The sequence below is a fragment of the Kwoniella pini genome, chromosome 6 (genome assembly GCF_000512605.2).
Source record: "Kwoniella pini CBS 10737 chromosome 6, complete sequence".
In the NCBI taxonomy this organism is placed as follows: domain Eukaryota; kingdom Fungi; phylum Basidiomycota; class Tremellomycetes; order Tremellales; family Cryptococcaceae; genus Kwoniella; species Kwoniella pini.
Window position 1 is genome coordinate 563,450 of NC_091721.1, and position 22,776 is coordinate 586,225.

General features: G+C 39.6%; 8 protein-coding genes across 8 annotated transcripts; 4 read left to right on the plus strand and 4 right to left on the minus strand.

The window, feature by feature from the left end:
- Window positions 1-3,657: 3,657 nt before the first annotated feature.
- I206_104669 (uncharacterized protein) lies at window positions 3,658-7,769 on the minus strand (the record flags this gene model as incomplete). The annotated part of the gene is made up of 7 exons (XM_019153972.2): window positions 3,658-3,685; window positions 3,751-3,928; window positions 3,993-6,141; window positions 6,190-6,699; window positions 6,753-7,040; window positions 7,094-7,354; window positions 7,422-7,769. The coding sequence occupies 7 exons, from the start codon at window positions 7,767-7,769 to the stop codon at window positions 3,658-3,660; spliced, it is 3,762 nt and encodes a 1,253-aa protein (XP_019012712.2).
- A 585-nt stretch (window positions 7,770-8,354) lies between these two features.
- Window positions 8,355-10,112, plus strand: I206_104670 (uncharacterized protein; the record flags this gene model as incomplete). Its single annotated transcript, XM_019153973.1, has 8 exons — window positions 8,355-8,738; window positions 8,802-8,924; window positions 8,977-9,082; window positions 9,139-9,160; window positions 9,214-9,363; window positions 9,429-9,568; window positions 9,639-9,775; window positions 9,861-10,112. 8 exons carry the CDS (start codon window positions 8,355-8,357, stop codon window positions 10,110-10,112), a joined length of 1,314 nt encoding a protein of 437 aa, XP_019012713.1.
- Window positions 10,113-11,978: 1,866 nt separating this feature from the next.
- I206_104671 (uncharacterized protein) lies at window positions 11,979-12,701 on the plus strand (the record flags this gene model as incomplete). The annotated part of the gene is made up of 1 exon (XM_019153974.2): window positions 11,979-12,701. One exon carries the CDS (start codon window positions 11,979-11,981, stop codon window positions 12,699-12,701), a length of 723 nt encoding a protein of 240 aa, XP_019012714.2.
- A 597-nt stretch (window positions 12,702-13,298) lies between these two features.
- On the minus strand, window positions 13,299-15,028 carry I206_104672 (glutamate N-acetyltransferase/amino-acid acetyltransferase; the record flags this gene model as incomplete). Its single annotated transcript, XM_019153975.1, has 4 exons — window positions 13,299-13,599; window positions 13,684-13,714; window positions 13,785-13,869; window positions 13,946-15,028. 4 exons carry the CDS (start codon window positions 15,026-15,028, stop codon window positions 13,299-13,301), a joined length of 1,500 nt encoding a protein of 499 aa, XP_019012715.1.
- Window positions 15,029-15,344: 316 nt separating this feature from the next.
- I206_104673 (uncharacterized protein) lies at window positions 15,345-16,209 on the plus strand (the record flags this gene model as incomplete). Its single annotated transcript, XM_019153976.1, has 2 exons — window positions 15,345-15,625; window positions 15,687-16,209. The coding sequence occupies 2 exons, from the start codon at window positions 15,345-15,347 to the stop codon at window positions 16,207-16,209; spliced, it is 804 nt and encodes a 267-aa protein (XP_019012716.1).
- A 254-nt stretch (window positions 16,210-16,463) lies between these two features.
- Window positions 16,464-19,669, plus strand: I206_104674 (uncharacterized protein; the record flags this gene model as incomplete). The annotated part of the gene is made up of 8 exons (XM_019153977.1): window positions 16,464-16,580; window positions 16,653-16,878; window positions 16,963-17,164; window positions 17,237-17,399; window positions 17,459-17,627; window positions 17,690-19,263; window positions 19,348-19,506; window positions 19,613-19,669. 8 exons carry the CDS (start codon window positions 16,464-16,466, stop codon window positions 19,667-19,669), a joined length of 2,667 nt encoding a protein of 888 aa, XP_019012717.1.
- Window positions 19,670-19,993: 324 nt separating this feature from the next.
- Window positions 19,994-20,986, minus strand: I206_104675 (uncharacterized protein; the record flags this gene model as incomplete). The annotated part of the gene is made up of 2 exons (XM_019153978.2): window positions 19,994-20,763; window positions 20,845-20,986. The coding sequence occupies 2 exons, from the start codon at window positions 20,984-20,986 to the stop codon at window positions 19,994-19,996; spliced, it is 912 nt and encodes a 303-aa protein (XP_019012718.2).
- A 570-nt stretch (window positions 20,987-21,556) lies between these two features.
- I206_104676 (uncharacterized protein) lies at window positions 21,557-22,681 on the minus strand (the record flags this gene model as incomplete). The annotated part of the gene is made up of 4 exons (XM_019153979.1): window positions 21,557-21,773; window positions 21,832-22,104; window positions 22,210-22,471; window positions 22,540-22,681. 4 exons carry the CDS (start codon window positions 22,679-22,681, stop codon window positions 21,557-21,559), a joined length of 894 nt encoding a protein of 297 aa, XP_019012719.1.
- Between the last annotated feature and the right edge of the window lie 95 nt (window positions 22,682-22,776).

The window sequence follows — 22,776 nt, forward strand, 5'->3', positions numbered from 1 at the left end:
GTCGTCGATACTCGGATAACCCATGGCTTTGATGACCAGGGCCTATGAGCCGTTTTGGTAGGTGTGTCCGAAAGTGGTTTTAGTGTAATGCCAAGATGAACGTTTTTGCTAATTACTTGATCGTGCAAGAGGGTTTATGTTAGGCGCTGAGAAGAATCTTTTCCACGGGATCTCCACTTCGTCAAATCGTTCCAAATACTAGCAGCAAAGGATATAGGCTGATGAGTCTCTTGAAAAGTGATTGTGCGTCCGTGGAGGACCGCTTGTAAGCTTCTATAGCAGTCCTAATGAGACAAAGGTGGTCCTATGTTTATCCTAAATGAAAGTGGCTTTATATGACATGCACTTCTAGAATTTGACTCTCAGGCCACGAGATTAAGGTTTGATCCAAGCTCACTCTACTTATATCACTTTTTCTCCAGAACTATGATGCCGCTATTGTTTTATCGGAATGAGTGGAATGAGTGGGGAATTGATGAGGCGAAAATGGAAAAGGTGTGGTGCTTTTTGCTGATGATCTGTTTGTCGACCAAGCGGGCGGATATGGTAGTTAATCTAGTCTATGATATTCCCGTTGTGTGTCTGGTGTTTGTGGGTGTCGTCGGAGAGTGTATGAAGTTGGAATTATGTGGTTTTGTATGTTTTTATGGGATATAGTTATGTGTGTGAAAAGAAATTATGAAAATTAACCGAAAACAAAGAGGATTCGGGTTGTTGAAGTGGAAAGATGTACAATTGTTGCCTTGATATCGTAATTCATTCATCATTAGCTCAATGCCACATTCTCATCTCAAACTGCTTGGATGATACCCCTCAGATTACAATTAATAAAGGACCTGAGTTGGAAACTTCTTAATAACGTAAAAGTCGGCGTGATAATTCCACTCACAAGGAATGTTCACTGCATGTACTTCCCATCCGGCACAACTATAAAAGCTATCTCATTGACAAACCTTATGTCCGAGGAATCCTCTTTCACCAGGGCTTTCATGTATGAGAGAGTATTAATCCATTTGAGTCTCACGGATACTCTCAGGACAGAATATATGATTATATGATTATATATCTTCCGAGCAGCTCCGATGAGGTCAGTTGAGAGGATTTACGTTTGGGAAAATGAGACACCGTTATAAGCGGATCTTTAGGGATATATAGGGCACTATAAAGTCCAAAATCTTGCCGTACGAGGGGGTTAGTCGATATTATACCCCCTGACTTCAAGAAGAAAATATCAAATGGTCGTTGTAATATGCAAGAAGAAACAACCGAAATACAGTGGCGAAAGATGATACCAGATCTACAATAATACGAACTATCACTCCAAGAAGATGACTTGCATAATCTTCATTGTCTCGCCACTAGGAATGGTGATGTAATTAATTAACACCATATGCTCAATAATACAATTTTGCCCGGAGTTGAGTCTATACACATAGATATGGTTTTCAGATGTGTCGAAGAGGAATACCGATTCGTCATCTGATATCAGGTCAGCAGATCTCTTCTGATGTGGTGACAATTCAAAGCTTCTTTTCTGGAATCTCCTCTTTCCCACAGGCCTAGCCGAACTTACCCGCTGGTTACCGCCAGAATTGAGAGTACGATCGTATGATTTTGAAAGGCGAAAAAATCCTCAACACGAGTTATTGGCAGCATACGCTGGCCAGGCGAAGGATGATTACGAAAGAAAGATCTGCCTCAAATCCAGATGATAAAGCTAATTTCTTAGTGAGGATCGTTGGCAAAGCAGAATCAGACCCAGTGAGGATCCTGCAAGTTAGGCGAAAATGCAGCGTCTAAGGAGCGCCGCTGGAGTGTGCATGGGATAGGGGAAAGAGCCCAGTAGTTTCGGGCGATAGCTGGGTTGCAGTGCAGAAGCAGTATGATGGTGCGATGGTGCAAATGAAAAGAACGTATAGACGTTATTGGCGGTAGAAGGAAGGTTTGAGTTTTACTACGTCATAAATGTTGAAAAGAAATATAAGCGAGCGAGCGAGATATGCAACGAGAGTGATAACACTGAATTTGGACATATGCAATTCCGGAGTTAACGGGAATCGTTCAATGTATTATACGAGTGGATTTGGAAAAGCATTAGGACTGGACTGTGACTCACCGTCTTCAGATATCCTCCGTCCAATTGTTTTGCTCTTGCCTCCTTATGCTGCCCTAATCTTGAGTCTTTGATCTCCCGCCACACTAAAGTACCTTTTCTCTGATATGAAGTCTTGCAGGAATCTTATAAGGTTCGACGATTTTGACTTGACAATAGGAGGTAGTGTTGTCTGAGAATATATCTATGATCTTGTGATGTGGGGATGCAAAGTTTGGAACCGGTAATTCAATGTGAATTATGATGTCCTTTTTCCATTATTTTTTGTTTGGAAAAGAAAAAATATGAACCTGAAATTGTTCTGCTCAAATTGCAGTTCTAAGATATGAAGCAGTAGTTTTACTATTGACTTTTTAGCGTATTTTCGTTCTGATTCCAGTGCATTTAAGTTCTAGGGTTATTATTCAGCTGAAAAAGGTATGTCGCTCCAAATCCTCAGATAGGGATTTAATCCGAGTTTGTTTTACCGAAATAAGTTAGTTCTATTCACCATTCTCACGTAAAAGAACACAATAAGCGTAATTCCAACGGTAGGATTCCAGAGAAAAAGCATATTAAGGTCAAACAAACTGCGCAATGATCAGCAGCACCCCTAAAGACCCATATGATGAATTACGCAAGCCCTTTGATCACTGTGATTACAGCTAGATGTTCTGAGCAGTATTATACTACTAATGCCATTGGTATATCAAATCGTTAAGTAGAAAGGCTCAAACTCAGACTATGTGCATGGGTCACAATGACACAGATCATATGGGCAGGACATCATGATGATTTCATACACTCGGATAGCTTTGGATGGTTATATCACAAGGCTCTTCGGGTGTACATGGAGAAAAGTAGTTGCCTTTGCAAAATTCTTGCTTGATAGCAGCATCCTTATCCTGTATACTTTGATGCGCTTAAAAAAACAAATTTGAGTATGACTCATCGAGCTTAAGTTTCATCAAATTAGATCAGCAAAACAAACTTTGAAGAGATTCCAGCTTGAACAATAAGAGTACGTACTAGATCGGCGTATGAATCATACTGTGGAGCAATTAGGTTTCGTTTCTTTCGTTGGAATTCAATTTTTTACGGAAAACCATAACATTCCTTAAAATACCAAGTGCCTGAAATACACTTGGAATCAAATGTAGAAAGACTAAATGACGAAAATATCGGGAATATGAGTAATATATCCTCATGAATGAGAAGAATCCTAAATATACAGAGTTGAGGGACAAAGCTTGTAACTCGGCCGTTTGGGATTTCAGCTTATCTCATTCCAGCAAAACAAATATCATGGGGGAGGATCATTTTCTTTTGGTGCTTTTGAAGTACAAAGCAAATAGCTATCCTTTGAGAGTGAATTTAATACAATCTAGCCTGTTGGAAGCGGAAAATTGAGTTGGATACTAATGCATGTAACCTATACAGTTTTTATTTGTATTTAATATGTGATGTATGTCCATGAGCATACTTGTAATCTTTGTTCCATCTGTCGCTAACATGACAATCCGCTGTGCATGATCCCAACAAGTCTTCTCGTTATACCTGAAAAGCTAATCGCCCTCACCGTACATTCGACAACTGATTACACAACGGATCAGCTTGACTTTTCAAGTCTGAGGATTTTGATGAACTATCAAACTCACGCAATATTCATAGCTTGGAGTTCTTGGAAGAGCAATTTCGCTGCGTAAGGAATATACACTTGAGAAATTTGCGTTGAGTTTCGGCAAACAGAACAGTAAAACTCTTGTTTCTTTAAATTGGCAACAGCCATCAATCCACAAATATCACAAACGTGTATCCTAAAAGCGTCAGAAGAATCTACCATAAAATTCAGTATTAGCTATCATCTGTATTAACGGATACTAGACTTGAATACACTCACCATACATCCTTTCTTTCAAGAAACCGGCAATACCGTGTGATATCATACAATCTCTTTCCATTTCACCGAATCGTAAACCACCATCTCTTGATCTACCTTCTACCGGTTGTCTCGTCAAAATCTGTAATGGACCTCTTGCTCGAGCATGTATCTTATCATCCACCATATGTTTCAATCTTTGATAATATGTAGGACCGAAGTATACTTGAGCTTGCATTTTTCGACCTGTATGTCCATGATACAGAACTTCGAATCCTCTTGAATGGTATCCTTTTGATCGCAAAACCTTTGATACAGCTTCGACAGTCAATTCTGTGAAAGGAGTTGCATCTCCTTCTGAACCTGTTAAAGTGGACACTTTCGATAAGAGCGCTTCGACTAAATGTCCAATTGTCATTCGCGATGGAATAGCATGCGGGTTGATGATGATATCAGGTACCAAACCTTCAGCGCTGAATGGCATATCTTCTTGTCGATAGGTGATACCAATCGTACCCTTTTGACCATGTCGAGAGGCGAATTTATCTCCTATTTGAGGCACTCTAGTTGACCTAACTCTGATTTTAACGAATTTATGTCCTTCACCATTTGTAGTGAGCATGACTTGATCGACCACACCTTGCTCTGTACTCTTCAACGGCGTGGAAATATCCCGCTTTTGATGCATCTGTGTACGTTGACCTAATTCTTCGGTATCCTCAGGTAATGGAGCAGTCTTACCGATCAAAATATCGTCTCCATTGATGTTTGTTGCTGGACTGACTAAACCATCAACATCAAGTTTGGCGTATCTATCACTTGATCCATGTTTCATTCTCAATGTCTCATTCCTGTCTGGCTTCTCGATAGTTTCAGCTTTCGTCATACCCTTCATTTTCTCAGTGTCGGTGTATGATCTATAATACAAAGATCGGAAAAGACCTCTATCGATTGAAGATTGGTTCATAATGACCGAATCTTCTTGATTATAACCTGAATAACACATAATAGCGACAATAGCGTTTTGACCAGCGGGAAGTTCAGAGAACTTGAGGTATTCCATTGATCGGGTAGTAGCCAGAGGCTTTTGAGGGTAGTAAAGGATGTTGGCCATAGTGTCCATACGAAGTTGGTAGTTGGTGAGGAAAACTCCCATAGCTTGTTTACCCATCGCAGATTGATAAGTGTTACGAGGAGATTGATTGTGATCTGGGAAGGGAACAATACTTGCACAAACACCCAAAATCATACTTGGGTGGATTTCCATATGAGTGTATTGTTTACTGAATACTGTACTCTTAATTCTAGCTGTTGGATCGAACGACTCCAAGTCATGTGCTGATCTATCCTTGACCAACTCTTCTCTACTATTTTTCCTTCGAGCATTTTCCAAATCTTCTGAAGTCATAGCGATAAGAATAGTCTCTTCTTCCGCTGCATCGACATATTCGATGATTCCCTCTGAAAGTAATTGCTCCCATGCTGAAGCTAATGCACCTTGCTCTCCAGCATCCTCCAATCTGTTTATGTGTTCTCGTCTAAGTCTAAGCGTTTGTGTTGGATGGTCGACAATGAATAAAGGTCGACAACATCTACCGGCGTCTGTATATAGCCTTAACTCCCTCTCTCTGATATCTCTTACAATAGAAACTTCATGCTTAAGTTGACCACCTCTTCTCATTTGAAGCAAGTTAGAATGTAAGGTAGGAGCATCTCGATGTATACCCATCCAGACACCATTAACGAAGATCTTGGTAGCTTGAGGAGCATGTTGATATTCGTTCAATTCTTCTAGACCCCATTCTTCTAAGAATTCCATAACTGGTGCTGAGTAAGAACCAACCGAGATGTACGACATGAGCGCCAGGTTCTTGACCAAACCACACGCTGCTCCTTCAGGAGTTTCAGCAGGACAGACCATACCCCAATGAGTATTGTGTAGTTGACGAGGTTTAGCTGCTTTACTATCTCGACCGATAGGTGTGTTTGTACGACGCAAATGTGACAGGGTTGATGCGAAAGTATATCGATTCAACACTTGGGATACACCGGCACGGGTGTTGCCTCGTTTACCCCAATTACCAGTAGCCAAAGCGTATTTCAAACCATCAGTGATACTATTCGGCCGTATAGCGGTGTTCAGTTGGAAGGGTTTATTTGTTTCAACACACTGTGACGGAAGTCAGCAAACCAATAGAGGCAAATTCGGTCAACTTACCTTCTTCAGGTATCTGTACATATCCTCACGCAATTTGGAGAACATATGACCAAACATCTCCGCCATTAAGGGACCAGCCAGATCCAATCGCTTGTTACCAAAATGATCCCTATCATCTAATTCCTTCCTTCCCATAGCAGCCGATATCAATCTATGCACCATATAACCAAGGAAATATGCCTTCTTCGATTCGAATCCTTCAGCAGTGGACACATGGGGCAAGAACTCTTTGTGAAGAATATCGAAAGCGGCTCGTTGTCGTTGAGCTCGAGGAGCTTTCTCATGTTGACCTCTTCTACCAATGAAATCTAAAGCAGCTTCACGGTCTTGAATAGCGAATGATTCCTCGATAGACGGTTGAAGATATTCCAGAAGCGCTTCATCATTTGGACCGAAACAAATATGGTTTAGTACATCTCTATCCGGTACGATACCGAGAGCTCTGAACACGATGACCAGTGGAATATCGACTTTAGTGTAAGGAAGGGAGACTCGAATGACACCACCGTTCTACCAGCAAGATTAGCTTAGTAGACATGATGGAGGCGTTTCTCAAGACTCACTTGACCTTGAATCTTTTGATATAGTCGGACCTCCGTATGTGCCGCTACCTTCCCACCCTTTTCTTTCTGAGAATTGATTTCTGCAAAGTATGTCCATCTCGATGGAGCAGCTTTCAAGAAAACGAAGACGTGGTTGGTAGCCATTCGCTCTTGCGCAATCAACACCTTCTCCGAACCTGATATGATGAAATATCCTCCTTGGTCGTAGTGACATTCTCCTATATCGTGACATTGGTCGTCGGGCAGATTGTGAAGAAGACAGAAATTCGATCGGACCATGACAGGCACCTGGTAGAGCAGGTTTAGCCATTAATTTCGATGGAATTATAGAGAGGACTTACTTTGCCTATTGAAGCCTTATCCTCCTCTAAACCTTCAGGCAGTCCATCTTCTCCAACAGCAGGCTGCCAGTCTGCTTCTATTGGATCATCCACACCTGATGCAGTGAGTAATCTTTTCTTGATATCCACATATAACGGCGCGGAGTAAGTTAAATTTCTCAGACGAGCCTCTTGAGGGAAAAGCATATTCGTCCTTCCGTCCATTTCTGTGTGGTTGACTCTAGCCAAATAAATTTGTCCAAACGAAATCTCATATCGTTTCTGAAGCACAATTGATATGTAAGTCAAACGCGTGAATCGCGTTGCATCCAGAAATGATACCACTTACAGTCTCATCTCCTGATACACCAGTATATTGTGTAAATTGATCCATCGTTAATTTACTATGGTCGTCTACTATCTCTTGCATTGTATTCTCGATGAACTCATTAAAAGATTCCAGTTGTTGTCTGACTAAACCTTTTTCATCGAAAAAAGCACTAATCACTGTCCAATAATCTTCTTGACTGATAGGTTCTTCCTCCTCCTCTTCCAAATCCTCATTAATATCGTACTTCACTTCATCTTTTACATCTTGTGTAATACCACCAGAAGCAGTTTGTGAATAATCATAATTTGGATCATATGAAAATCCATCATCTACTAAAGTTGGTTCCTGTGATTGAGGTTGTGACATATTGTAATCTGCATTCGGGTAAACATTTGTTTCAACGAAACTGTCATATCGCTATGACCAAACAAAGAAAAGAGGGGAATAATCACCTGTATTCGTCCCTTTTCTTTGTATTTCCTATTCTACTTATACAACACACCTTGATGAAACCCAGAAAAATAGAATAAAACCGAAAGAAGAGGAAAAGAAAGAGATTTGTCCACGCGATGAAGCTAGAGGCGACTAAAGATGTGCTATCCAATGATTATCTTTCAAAATTGAAGCACTGTTGGTCGTTTCTCTGCTGATATCGACGTGTTTTGTAGAGGAATGTGAGAAATAGAAGTATACAAGGTTAATAGGATTAATATATATCTACATTAAGAGATGTCAGTTGTATGAAAGAGAGCGTAAGCAATAAGCTGATCACTAATGAATGATTAATTACCGTATATCTCCGTCAAAGTGGCAATCGCGTGGTAATCTTTTTGGGTTATAGTTGACCTCCACCTTTCTTTTCCATGCAGAAATAATTTTGAATTTCAACCCTCTTATAATTGTTATTTTGATTTATTCAACATATACATACATATACTAAAAGCAAAAAAAATGGTTACACTCAGCAAGAAAGACGCTAGAAAACTCAAGGTCAGCAAGGGAAAGGGTAAGGAGGAGGCCATCAAGTCTACCAAAATACCAAAGCAAGCTGAACGGGAGCAAGAAGACGACGATGAGGATAGTTCCGAAAATGAAGACGACTACGGGATCAGTGAGGAAGGCATGAAGAGGTTGATGGAATTAGTTGACCCGGAAGACCTAGATGAGTTTGAAAAGGCTCTGCTGGGTGGGGATGAAGACGGAGAAGATGCAGAAGAAGAGGAGGATGATGAGGACGAAGATGATGAAGATGAAGAATTGCTTTCTGGTGAAGAAGCTTTGTCTGATGAGGACAGTGAGGACGATGATGAGGACGAAGACGAAGATGGGGAAGAGGTGAGACAAATCTGACCTGCTGTTACAGACTCGCTATGACTGACCTTTCAATGATGGAAATAGCTCGATAACACGATAGTCAATGAAAAGCCAGATGATGATGCCATATCGCTTGATGGGTTGAACTCGGACGTATCGGTAGATGAAGATGCTGTACCTATGCGAAAGGTTACGATAAACAATAAGGTTAGCTTCCCGTGTTTCTGTAATTAAGTAAGAAACCTGACAGCCGCGTTAGCCCGCTATGAGGACAATAATAGACACCATCAAAGTTACCAATATGCCTTGGCCCGAACATCTTGTACTAAACAGCAAGGAGATTGTTGATGTAGACCCAAGTGATGGTGAGTGATTGAATAACTCGTATATGAAGTGCCGGGCTGATCAGCTGTCATCGCAGACTTGCAGAGAGAGATGGCTTTGTGAGTTTAGCCTATCCCGCCCCTTGTTGCATCCAAGCTAATGGCGAGTGTAGCTATAAAATTGCCCTTGAATGTATACCGCAAGCCAAGAAATTAGCTACCAAACATGACATTCCATTCACAAGACCGAATGACTACTATGCTGAGATGGTCAAGTCGGATGAGCATATGGAGAGAGTAAGGACTAAGTTGGTTGAGGAATCGTGAGTGTCGTATTTTGTATTTCTCATCGGATATCTCTGGCTAAATGCGGTTGTTTCACCTATAGACAAGGTATCAAGAAGTCAGAAGCAGCTAAGAAACAACGTGATCTCAAGAAATTCGGTAAACAAATTCAACACGAGAAACTTAAACAAAGAGAGCAGGACAAAAAATCGTTCGAAGACAGAGTATCTGGTCTCAAGAGGAGTAAGTGTTTTTTGTTTTTAGCATCTCAATAATTTGTCAGAATGCTGATGTTCTTGATTTATCTTCCCAGAACGAAAGGAAGGTATGGAGCTTGGTGAAGATGGTGATGATGATCAATTCGGTATTTCCGTTGAAGATGCTATTGAAGGTAGACCTGAGCGAGGTGGTAGTGGAAGAGGTGGTAGAGGAGGACGTGATAAAGCTAAAGTGAGCAATCACGACATCATTTCACATCAAATCAGAAACCGGTAATATGGATCCTGGAGATAGGCTGATGGTATGTTCATTCCAGATGCCACGACACGTTCGAGACAACAAATACTCCCTTGGCGGCTCTTCGAGACGAGACAAGCAAAATACAAGGGAAAGCACGAATGATTTCTCGTTTGGAGGTGGTAAACCAGGACGAGGGCGAGGTGGGGGTAAATTCGGTGGAGGAGGCGGAAGGGGAGGTGGAAGTGGTGGAAGAGGTGGTGGTGGTGGTGGTGGTGGTAGGGGTGGTGGAAGACCTGGTAAATCTAGGAGACAAGCTGGTCGAGTCTAAAGGATGGTTTAACACCCCAAGGCCGGGCATAGCAGGCCACCTTCAATCAATATATGTATATGCATCGCATCTTGTGTATATGGGCTTTTGTTGGTTCTGCACCAAGATGTATGAGTGCGGAACATAAGCTAATACTTGTCTATCGAGCATATGCAAATGAAGTCGTGAATGGCGAATTGGTATGCTTGTTTTGTCGGCTTTTCTCTGATCCTTCCAATTCAAATTCAAATCGTCGACTGTCCAGCTGAGATGAAAACGATACTTATCATAAAAGCGAAAAAAGACGCCTCTTTGGCAAGATCCGAATTTGAAAGACAGCATTTCTCGGATCATGACAATTCAATCTGAGATATAAAGCTGACCTTTAAATACGTGATTATGCTGTATCATCATCGTACAAGGGGGCTGATACAATCAATTGACCTTGACTTTGTCCGATTTTTAGAGTATCATCTCGTTGAGGTTGAAAGGATCAGGGTTGGCCCGATTTGCTCGGGATATAACGACTCAAACAAAATGATACAGATTTTTCCTTTGAGTCCGTTAAAATACATGCCTTTAACAATCACTTCTCTCGCATTGTCATATTCAATCTACCAGTGTGGAAGTCCGCCTACCATCAGATATATGTATGAGCGAATCCTTCAATATCTTGATACCGCTCCTGCTGTAAAAACGCTAAGAAGCGTCAATGATGTTATCTTTGACAATCAGTCCTAGATGTTACTTTCAGCACTACACGATTTTTCAGTTGATCATGACTTCTCTAATATATACACTCCGCTGCATCGGAAGGTGATCCTTCCAGCCTGATGTCATCCTTTGTTTTCATCCTTTGTTTTCATCCTTTGTTTTTCACATTCAACTGCACCAAAAATTCCATCGCTGACTACTCAGATCAAGCTCCGATACAACATGCTCTCCGCAACAGGTATCATGTTCCATCATATAAGCCCTATGACTCTCATCGCTTGGTTTGATTTTCAGTATATTTCTCCCTTCCGACTTTTCGAGTAACCGAGATAGGTTCTGCATTTTATCACAACCCTCGTTAAATCCAGTCCTTTATCCGCTATAAAGATTCGGCTGCATTCATCACTCCCTTATATAATTCAGGTCGTAATAAACTCTATCCTGTCATATAGACCCCTCAAATATAATTAAAACGATATCATCTTTGTCCTTCAATAGGAGACACGCGCCACTCACGTCTAAGGGGTTTAAAATTAAACATTAATTAGCCTTACCCTGAAGAAGATTTTGACACTGTTAGATCGCGTTGTGGTTTTAATCCCTGGATTATTCATTGTTAGAGAGGTTAAGTTTACCAAAGTTGAAGGAGGAATTTTAGACGAGAAATTTCTGATACATACATAATTCATAACCGCCGGTATCGACTAAGACACTAGAACTTCTGATTTTTGTTCAACTTACTCGTCGATTTTTTCGTTGATCATCGTCCTCCATTACTTCATCATCCCCAAAATCACATAAACTTCATCTTTGGACTTTGAATTCACACGCGTAATCAAAACTTTGAGAAAGAGTAATAATTTCGCTCAAATCCGAAAACCCCCCAACAACGAAATTTGGATCAGCTGAAAAAGATCGTAACCCTGACTCGAGATACACGACATTCCACAATTTCTATCAAAACGTCAACGATCAAAACGCCGAGATAATTCAATTGCAACGTTCATAATCGACCTCAAAACGCATCACTCAAGCAAGAGACGGACAGCTTATACTTTCAATTGACGTGAACAGTATTGTCACTCAATTCTTTGGCTAATCGACTTTCGGTCTGACTTCATTAACTACACTATCAAATATATTGAATTCGAAACCTCTGTAGCCTATTTCGACATGTTCTGTGAAACTACATCACGTCCACAATCACCTTTCCTTAATCCTTCACCACATATACATCTTCCTCAATCACATAATCATTTACATCAATCTTACAATACTCCACAACAATCAAATACACGTCAATTTTTTACTTCACCAACAACAAGTAACAATTTTAATTCATCACAATCAACTCCTATACCTAATTTACCTTGTATTCAACAAATTGGTCAATCAATTTCAATGCCATCAACACCATATGCCAGTTCATCATCTTCAACAAGACCAAATATACAACATAGAATAACTTCAATAGGTGGTGGAGGAGGTCAATCATCTAAACATAATAAAAAATTAATTGGATCAACAAATCAAAAACAAAAAAATGTACAAATGTCATTAGAATTAAAAGTTGAAAAAGCAAAAGGATTTCATTCTTTTTTTGTACCACTTTGTAAAAATTTACCACCTGCTCCACCTTGTTCACCTGTTAATGGTCAAAATCATTTACAACCTAAAAAACAACAACAACAACAACAACAACATCAACAACAAAATGATAATTTACCAATCAATCCAAATTTGAATATGATGGAAATTGATTATTTTGGAAGTTGGAATAAATCAAAAATTCATGATACTTGGGTAGAAGATATTACAAATACTTTTAATCAACCACCTGAAAAAAATTGGGACAATGGTATTGAAGAAGGTATGGAAGTTGATTTTCATAGATGATCGCCATTTCCTGTGACATTTCAAGTTGGTGTAGAAATAGGGTATATAACTCAAGACAAAGAGCGGAAGAAGAAGTAAATTCACATTTTTTCTCAAATTTTATTGTATCTTAATTGGCTTCTTTACAATCTTTTGGGTTATTGGTGATAACACATTCAAGCAAATCAACGAAACAATCGGTTTGTTTACAAGCAACCGTCATTCAATTCGACATAGCATTTAATTTTATAATCCAGCATAGTAGTACACTACCCTTTGCATCGTTATACCTTTTTTAAGACTCCATAGTATCTTAGCATTCTGACCTTTGTGTTGCATATGTATACGTAAATCGATTAATACGGTGATCCAGGAAACTTAACCGTAATCATGCATTGTATTTATCATGTCCTTTCAACTTCTGCTAATTCTATGAATTCGATTAGCTACGAGAGTTGAAACTTCTCTTAATGTAATTGAGCCGATGAAATTTCTCATGATCTGACTCTATCTTTGACGTTGTCGCCCCGTGGTAGAATTTGGACGAAACTCATTCCTTTTAGACCAGCAAAACACCTAACTTCGATACTACGAAAGGATATGTCTCATGAGCCCTTTTTAAGTCTTGATGAAGATTGAAAAGAAAGCTGCACTCACACTACCATTGATAGTGACGTATTCATGTGAAAAATCACATGTCCAAACTTTACTTTCTTCTTTACCATCTCCTAAATCAATTTCAATTTCCAAATCTTCTTCTTTCAATATCTCACTTGCTCTTTCTTCATCAATATCCGATTCTGGTTCTCCATTAGTCAAAAGTCGTAGAGGAGTGGTATTGGATGATGAAGATGGTGGAAGGAAAGAAACTGATACTGATGTTGGAGAGATTGGATTTGGTGAAAGTGGTGTGTAGCCGCTATTGTGACATTCAACATTAGTAATCGTGAGATGATTCGGCTCTCGATACGGTTTATGGCATCGATTTTTAGAGTCCACTTACACAGCACAGAGTATTCGACCCCAATTGGCATCTAAGAATGGTACGTGCTACGTGTCAGTACATAAAGCATCTATCAATTACCTCAAGGAGACCAAATTCACCTTCACCATACATAGCTGTTTTGAACAAGCTTGAATTAGCTACACTTTTAGCGACAGCGTTGGCAATTTCGTAAGTCGGTGCTCCCTATTCAACAATCAATAAGCTGATAAAACTTGGTTCACCGCAAATACATCGACTTTCTTAAAGTGCTCTTACTCACCTTGACTCTGATAGTAACGAATTTCGTAGCACCTTCACCATCTCTAACGACTAATTGAGCTAATTCTTCTGCGAATTCCCTTAATTGTTCTTTGAAAATACCGAATTCTTTGGGATTTGTTTTTTCACTTAATTCTTCCATTGGGTTTTCTGAGGAAATTGAAGTAGCAGCTCCATTTGCAAGACATAAAATTGTATCATTAGTAGACATATCACCATCAACTGTTATATTATTAAAACTTCTATCAACTGCGTAATTTAAGGCATTTTGAAGATCTTTAGGATTAACAGCAGCATCTGTAGCTATTACACCTAATAAAGTTGCATGAGGTGGTTGTGGTGGACCCATTGAAGGTGCAATCATTCCTGCACCTTTATCAATACCTACAAATTTAATTTCTCTATCTCCAAGTCTAAATGATTTACAACGTAATTTAGGAAAAGTATCAGTTGTCATAAATGCTTTTGAAAGTTCTAACCAAGATTTAGGTGAATTATCCAAATTTTTAACTAATTTAGGTATATTCTCTAAAATTTTTGAGATTGGTAAATTTTGTCCTATTACTCCAGTTGACATTACTAATGTACCTTGATTTTCATTTGAAGAATTTGATGAATTTGATGAGGGAGAAAGTAAAGAAGTTGTTTTATTTGACATTGACCATGCATCTTCTAAACCTTTTTTTCCAGTTACAGCATTTGCACAACCTGAATTTATTATAAAACCTCTTGCTTTTCCATTTGAATTTAAAAGTAATTCCGAAGTTACAGTAACAGGAGCAGCTTGAAATACGTTTCTAGTCATACATGCTGCTGCACTACATGAGGTTTTAGCAGTAGAAATCAATATACCAAGATCTAATACGCCTGCCTTTTTCTTGATACCTGCATGTGTTGAAGATACGCTAAATCCCAATGGGAATGCATCGGCAGAGTAAGAATGTATGTGATGATCTTTTGATGGAGGTGGTTTATTAGGAGTTACAGCTGTACCTGCTGAAGTTGTTACATTTCTTGCGAGTGAAGGCAAAGTAGATGCTGCTACACGAGATACACTCGTAGCGGAAGGTAACGAGGGAGGCATTTTCCGAACGGATTGTTCAAAGTGAATAGTGAGTCAAGAAAAAAAGTCTTCATTGAAAGCATAAATATTTTGCTACTGATAAGGAACTAGGACCTATCAAAATGGTATCGGATTAACGAGTCAATCAACAAGACCACGTGATATATGTGTTCCTGGAAGCATTTCCAGCGGAATGGATCCATTGAATCGCAGAATGAGCTATAAATGACGTCCTCGCGATGAAGAGTAGTGAGCTAAGCAAGACTCGTAACGACGTGTTATAAAGATTGATTCCTTGTACCTGATTTCGAAAAAAGAAAGATGACAAGGAAAAGAAATGAGTATTCATGATGATCTCGATATTGAGATAGAGTTGATTTCCTCTTCCCTCTTGCCGGCTGAAAATCTTGAATCTTCGCCTTCTGGAATATGGCCGAGAATTATAGATATAACCAGTCAAGATAGTGAACTTGCCTTGCATGTCATCGTGGACGAACAATACAAATCTAGGAATGATTTAATAATTGAAGTGAAAAGTCCGTCTATGGGGAGAGATGAAGCTTCTAAGTGGAAAGATATCGTCAAGGGGAAGATGGAAAAGTGGAACGAGGACGATGAGTGAGTCGTTGTTACTTCACTGGATGTTTCGAAGATCTGATATTTGTGCATTTTCGTATAGTTATCCGCTATATCAAATCCTCACTACGCATTTTCTTTCCATTCTAGCCCCTTCATCACTAAGCACTTCATCTTCAAATGCCAATCCGCTAACATCTATACCAACCGAAAGAAGACCTTCTAAACCTCATCATTGTCTACTAATATCTCATCATCTACTATCATCGACAAAACGTAAAAATCTTATATCTTTATCATCAAAATTATCGTTGGTAGGGTTCTCTAAAGTCGGACATCCAGGTATAATGTACTCAATAGGTCGAGAAGACGATCTTGAAGAGTGGATAAGGGAAGTGAAAAGTTGGAATTGGTTGGCCCTTAGAATTAGAATATCACCTGAAACTATAGAAGATGAAAGCAGCTTAATAGAAGAGAGTAAAGGGGTAGAAAATGGTGCAAGAGGAGGAAAAGGAAGAGGAGATTGGACGGAATTGGAAAAGATAAATGAAGCGCTTGATTGGTTGAGGTCTAGAGGTGAAGGAAGAGATAAAATTTTAATTGATGCAGGTGTCGGTGGTGGGTAATCTGTATAATGCATAATAGATTAGAAATGTAGCCACCATCTCATACCTAAAGGAAGAGGATAACTGTTTCAGATGACGTGTATATTGATCAACTACCAATCAACCATCATCATCATACTTTGATGACGACGCACTGATCACCTAACTTACTTATAATCAACTAAAATTCACTTCTTCTTCTCAGATAACACTCAATTCCAATCCTCTTCTTTGCCTCTCGTCATTTGGTGCGGTAATCTTATCTCAGAAACATAATGGATATTCCCTCTCCTCAGCATCGGCGGCCAATCAATGGGTCATCTTCGCGTTCGACAGAAATTCCATGTGTGGAGGATGATCACAGGACAGTGACCAAGCGGGAAACCATCGAGGTGAGTAACGGTCTTTCTGACTTCCAAATCAACCTAGATATCTTACCAGAAGGGTACAAGTAGTTATTGCAGTCACTCGAACGTCTACAATCTGTACCACTGGAGGAGGAAGACAATTCCTTGAAATCTTTCCGACAATCGCTCGAAGAAGCATCCAAGATTTACACACCCGAGAAAGTCATATCAAAACCTCAAACAGTCCCTAAGAGCGTCATCGATTTCTGTAATGCTGCTCAAGATCGAAGAAAACAGGCTATGATCGAATCGCCTGCTGAGAAGATACTAGAAAAGCCAATTGGTGAATTTGCAAACAGTTTGACTTGCCACCCAAACCCAAGTGAGAGTCGAATGGCATGCAAGCTGATCGGAGTTTTGTTTCCAGAGAACCCTTGTCATCATTTCATTCAACCGATGGAGACTATGCTCACCGCCAAAGCAATCAAGAAATCACATAATCTTTCTCAAGGGAAGAAAGTCGTCCCATCGAAACTTTCGCAATTGAATGGTAGAGGAAAATTTGCAATTTTTGAAAAGCTGGACATCCCACCTGTACCCCTAAAGGAAATGGATACTTTCAAAATATTGTAAGTCTCCTTAAAAGCCCACTTGACCGTCTGAGAGACCATGAGAAATCCTGATGACATTGACCGACCTAGGAAATGGCAAACCACTTGCACGAACGACGAGCGGCAAGGCATCTTAAAGATGAATAGCGAACGTACTGCTCAACTAGAACCCTATATCGAGGCTGCTAAAGGTGACACTGAACGACTTCCTATCCTGGAGGCACAATACGAGAGAGCCGCGAATTTGTTCAAGGTTAGTTTAGTCTCCCAATACTCAGTCATGGCAAAATCGCTTATCGCCCTCGACTGCAGAATATGTCCCAATCAGTGGATCCGCCTATGCTGCCTGCCTGGGAATATAGATCGCACTGTACAGCTGCAATCAAGCCACTCCACCCTGAAACCACTGTCGCCCCAGAAGAAGCCGCGATCACCGTTGCCGAGGCCTCTGATCAAATAGTCGAGGATATACGGGCGACCGGTGAGTGGTTGTCGTTCCATGACATCCTCTCAAGCTGATGAATTGTCGTGCTTCGCATTTAGGTGATTCGCTTTGCTCACCATCAATCTCCAAGTCAAGACGTCGTGAACCTGATGATTCAGACGAGGTGCTAATACCTACACCAATATCTTCACCGACAACCGGTCAGCTCCGGACTAGATGGTCAATTGAAAACGACAGGATTTCTTCATCTCCGCAAACAGTGAATCTGCCCCAATTAATGAAGATCAACAGGGATCAAGAATGGGATGAGTCGACTGAGTCGGTCTTCAAGGAATATCTCAATCCTGCAGCCTTTTGCTCATCGATTCATGATATGCAGCAGCCACAGGTGAACGATGAAGCAGCGAGAAGTCTAGCATGGTCGCCAATCCCCGCGGGACATTTGCCAGTAATCAACCCATTCGCGAGAAGCAATCACGGTTCCCAATCTGGACCAATGAGCAGCCCCATCGCAGTCAGTAAGGTCCAACCCATTCGCCGACGAGCTGTACCAGCCATAAAGGGAGAAATCGAACCTCCCATTGTGGGCCACCCTCCACATGTCTCCGAGCAACCACCCTCGAGAAGGCTCAATAATACGGGTGCTCACCTTCACGATCGCCCTCCTCTGAGTTCAGCCGAGACAGATGTTCCGATCACCTCTAAGCTCCCATCAAGCGTACCAAATAAGAGGCCATTGGATGCAACTCAAGAAGCAAGAGCTACGAGACCACGCTCTGCATACACCACCTCTCAATCCCTTCAAGATCTGCTAATTAAGCCTGCAGCACAGATACGCGACACTGGTTCCGCTACCCCTAAACTCAAAGTTGTAACGGCCAACGAGACGAAAGCAATAAAAGGTGAGAAGGTATCCCGGGACAGCCGTCCGTTCGATCTATTCTCTTTAGAAGGACTTTTTAGTCTCGCTGAGCGCGATGACCTGAACAAGACTACGGAGGAGCTGTATGGTCTGCGACCGCGCTCACAAGAAGAATACCGAAGACAGATCGACTGGACAGCTAATTCGCTGGTCCGGAACCCCGTCTGGTATGAAGATGCTTGTAATTTATCCATACCTTACGACAGCAAGCTCCCTCCGATATTGATCGCCATCAGTGTCCTACAGAAACTCCCGTTGTTCCGAGCACTGAAAAAAGAAGGCTTCACGACGGTTGAAAAGGAAAAGAAGATGCATTCAGCAGATATGGTAATCTCACCTGCAACTGCTATCATTCTGCAAGATCTCAAGTCGCTTCCTCAACACAGTATGGATCTATTACAAGAGCTGAAAGTCACCGCTTGCAAATTCGAAAGAACCATTATCATCATCGAATGCATCAATTACACAGCTTGTGAAAAGGACCCCAATGCCAAAAACAAGAGTAATCCACTCAGTGAAGATGCAATGAAAGCGATCACGCAATTCAAGTATTTCATGCCTCGAGCCCTAGGTAGTGCTGATGGATCTACGGGAGAAGTGGAAGTGATATTCTCGTATAATGGAGCAGTAGAGGTAGCAAGGATCATAAGATGGTTGATCGAAGATGATAGAAAGAGACTCAAAGACATAGATTCAGAAGGGCATCAAGCAGTATACGAAGATAGACAATGGTTGACCAACGAACCAAACGTGAGTGCAGGGCGGCGCTCGTTATGAATTCTTACCACGTCAAGGAAAGTTCGCTGATCAATTATGGCATTCTTGATGTCTCAGGAGGAGGAGCTCGAGCTCTTGACAGCTCAATTCGGTCTGAACATCTTCTGCGCTTGGTATGCACTGAATTACAGTCCGTCTATCCATCAGCTCATTGAAGGAATGAGTGATTCCGAGAGGTTTAAGGCGTTCAGCGGTATTTTCGGGACCAACGTGTTGGTGAGTGTGATATCCTTTGTCTTTCATGTCATCGCGCTGTCTATGCGGGATAATGCGATATGTAAGGAGCATATATTCTAGTAAGGTTGACAAAGTGAATTGACAGGATCGATTCAATGAGGCGATAAAACAATGGAAGGCGACCTCTCGTCAGAGACGGTGATCGATATTTGGAAACATGCCTCGATTCTTGCTTGAATACTGTATGCTGCGAAGTTACCGAAATAGCGAAGATACAGCAAGCATCCATACGAAGTTGATGAGCGGAAGAAGACGAGGCTAGTCTTTGTATAACACTGAAGTATCGTATACTATGCATTTATGTCTTTGTATCATCTCCAGGACGAAGGGGTATAAAGTTTACACGTAAAGACTTGAGAAAATCTAAGATCGTATTATATTTCGAACAAAAGAGACGAGACAAATGAAAATACAACCAAAAATATCCAGAAACTTGTCAAACTCGTACAGTATAAATTCCAAAAAACTAGAAATCCACTTGTCCATTTTTCGTGACATTAATCGGATTTCCTATTCTCATACCACTTTGATCTTCTACCTTATGTTGTTCATCTCTTTCCAGATATCCTTGACTAGGTTTATTTTTCTTTATATAAGATTTTAAAGAAATATGAATAATGAAAAGTATGAAAATTCCAATTACGCAAGAGGAGAAAATTATAACGAAATAAGCAGCTGAATTCCATTTAAATTCATATATTTCTTTTAAAGATGATAATTGTTTGATTGAATATTGTGTAGGTAAAAGAGCTGCTAATGCAGCTGAAGATGCTGCTGCTGCTGCTGCTTGTGCTTGTGCTTGAGTTTGAGTTGAATTTTCAAGTGAAGTTGAATTTCGATTTGTTGTAAAATTTAAATCATTAGCAGAAGATGTTATGGTTGAATTTGTTATAGTTGAAGTAGAAGAGATAGAAAGAGAAGTCGTAATTTGAGCCGCTAATTCTTTTGTATTGGTTAAAGTTGAGATTTCAGAATTTACTTTTGTTTTGGATGATGAAATTATTTCTTCTGAATTATTTATAATTGCATAATCAAAACTCATTCTTTTACCTTGATCTAAATTCGTTAATTTTAATATACGATTTGTATTATTTAAATTATGTAATTCAAATATTAAATGATGATAATCAATTTCATCAATTTCTTGAGAAAAATTACCTAAATCTTTTTCATCTAAATTGAATGAAATATTAGAATATGAAGGTCCATTTATACCATATATCCAAATTTCATTACCTGTTTTTTACAAAAATCTTTAGCTAAGACTCTTTCGAAACATTCGAACTGAAATATAAATTCTTTTTCCTATTAACATACCTATAAAATTCAATTCTATCCAACTTCCTTTTTGTTCTGTCCAACTTATTGAACTATTCCAGAAATTATCGATTATATCTTCCATTTCATCAACTTTATCTTGTGTTGTAATGTATTCATTTGATCCATTCTTTCGTAGCATGTTCCATCCTTCGGACAGGGACAAAACCGATGTAGACCATTCCGAATCATCTATCGTATAATTCTGAGACCTTATTAAGTGCACAAAAAAGTCAGTTAGTGACTTATTCTTTCACTATTATAAATAGATTGACGTACATCATGTCCGTCAAGCCAGCTCTTGAAGTACTCAATCGCTTTATGGCTATAATCTGTTAGCAATTGGGATGAGAACTTGATAGCGATGAGGTTGATGAAAGACGAGGTCACGGAATTCCTCAAACGCAGTATGTTCAGTCGATTAGGAGGTATCGGAGAGAACAACTTCAGTCAATGACCTTAATTCGTCAATCAAATATCTCGCAAAAGACCACTCAAAGATGATGTGTACTGTGATGAAGGATATTCTTCGAATTTTCCCCCCCTGGGTCAATATGATAGGTTCAGTCATTACCCCTTTGAGAATATAGGATGAAAGGAGTGAATATCGATTTCTCAGCAATCAGTCCTTTGACAAGGGGATAATTGATAAACATTCATTCACTTGAAGGGAAATTCCTGGTACAGCCACATCCGTACAATTTCGATAATTCTAAGAATATCGACGAACAGCAAAATAAGTTACAAGTCCAGCAACAGTAAACCATTTAACTCCATTGATCAGACTCTTCTTAAGTTCTGTAAGTAGGAAAGCTTTGTATCCCGCTTTATCAATAGACTTGATGTCTTCATCAGATAAAGTAAGATCACCCGCAGCGATAAAACTTTCAATACGTGATTTTGTGGAAGAAGAAGTTACTGGAATAACACTATTTTCAAAAAGAATTAGATCGGTGCAAAACATCTTTAAAAGAGAAAGACACTCACCCTTTAGATCTTGTCCAAGCTAATAAAATCCTTTCTTCAGGTACATTATATTTACTAGCTAAACTTTTAACAGCTTTTAAAACAGGGGCACCAGCTCCATCTTGCCAAAGTGGAGCAAGTGGTGAATAACCTTCAATTGCAATTTCATTTTCTTGTAAATATTTAATTAAAGGTTCTTGTTTAGCCAAAATATTAGGATGAAATGGAATTTGATTAACTGAAGGTTTAATCTTTGCATGATGGAGTAATTCTTTTAAATGGGAAATTTCGAAACTTTTGTTAAATAACATAATAATTAGCTAGAATATTAAAGGACCGTCTTTGGGATAAATCATTAGGTCGTATAGATTGATGATGCAAGTGAAAAAGAAAACTCACTTTGAAACTCCAATACTTTTGGTATAACCTAATTTTTTAAATTCTTCTAAATGAGCCCAAGAACCAGGTATATCATCTTTTGCAACAGCAGGGAAATGAATAAGGTATAAATCAACATGATTTACTCCTAAATGATTTAAACTATCTTTAATTGATTCTTTTGCATTTTTTAATCCTGACCATTTTGTAGTTATCCAAAGTTCTTTACGTGGAATACCAGATTCTTTTATTGCTTGACCAACTGCATTTTCAGATTTATAGACTGATAATAACAAAATTAATAAACTTTCAAAGGTAATTGATTGCATTTGAAAGAGATTGAGAACTTACTTTGAGCTGTATCTAAACTATTAAATCCAGCATGAATAGCTTCATCTACTGTAGATACTGTATCTCCAGAATGTCTAGATGTTCCAAATGATATTCCAGGTATCTTTCGACCATCATTTAATTTAATATCTTCCCAAGGCATTTTATCTTGTGGTTTGGTATTATATTAATTATATTCACAAGGTGGTAAGAAGTAGTGATAAATACGTTGTAAAAGAGATCCCTTGCTACATAATA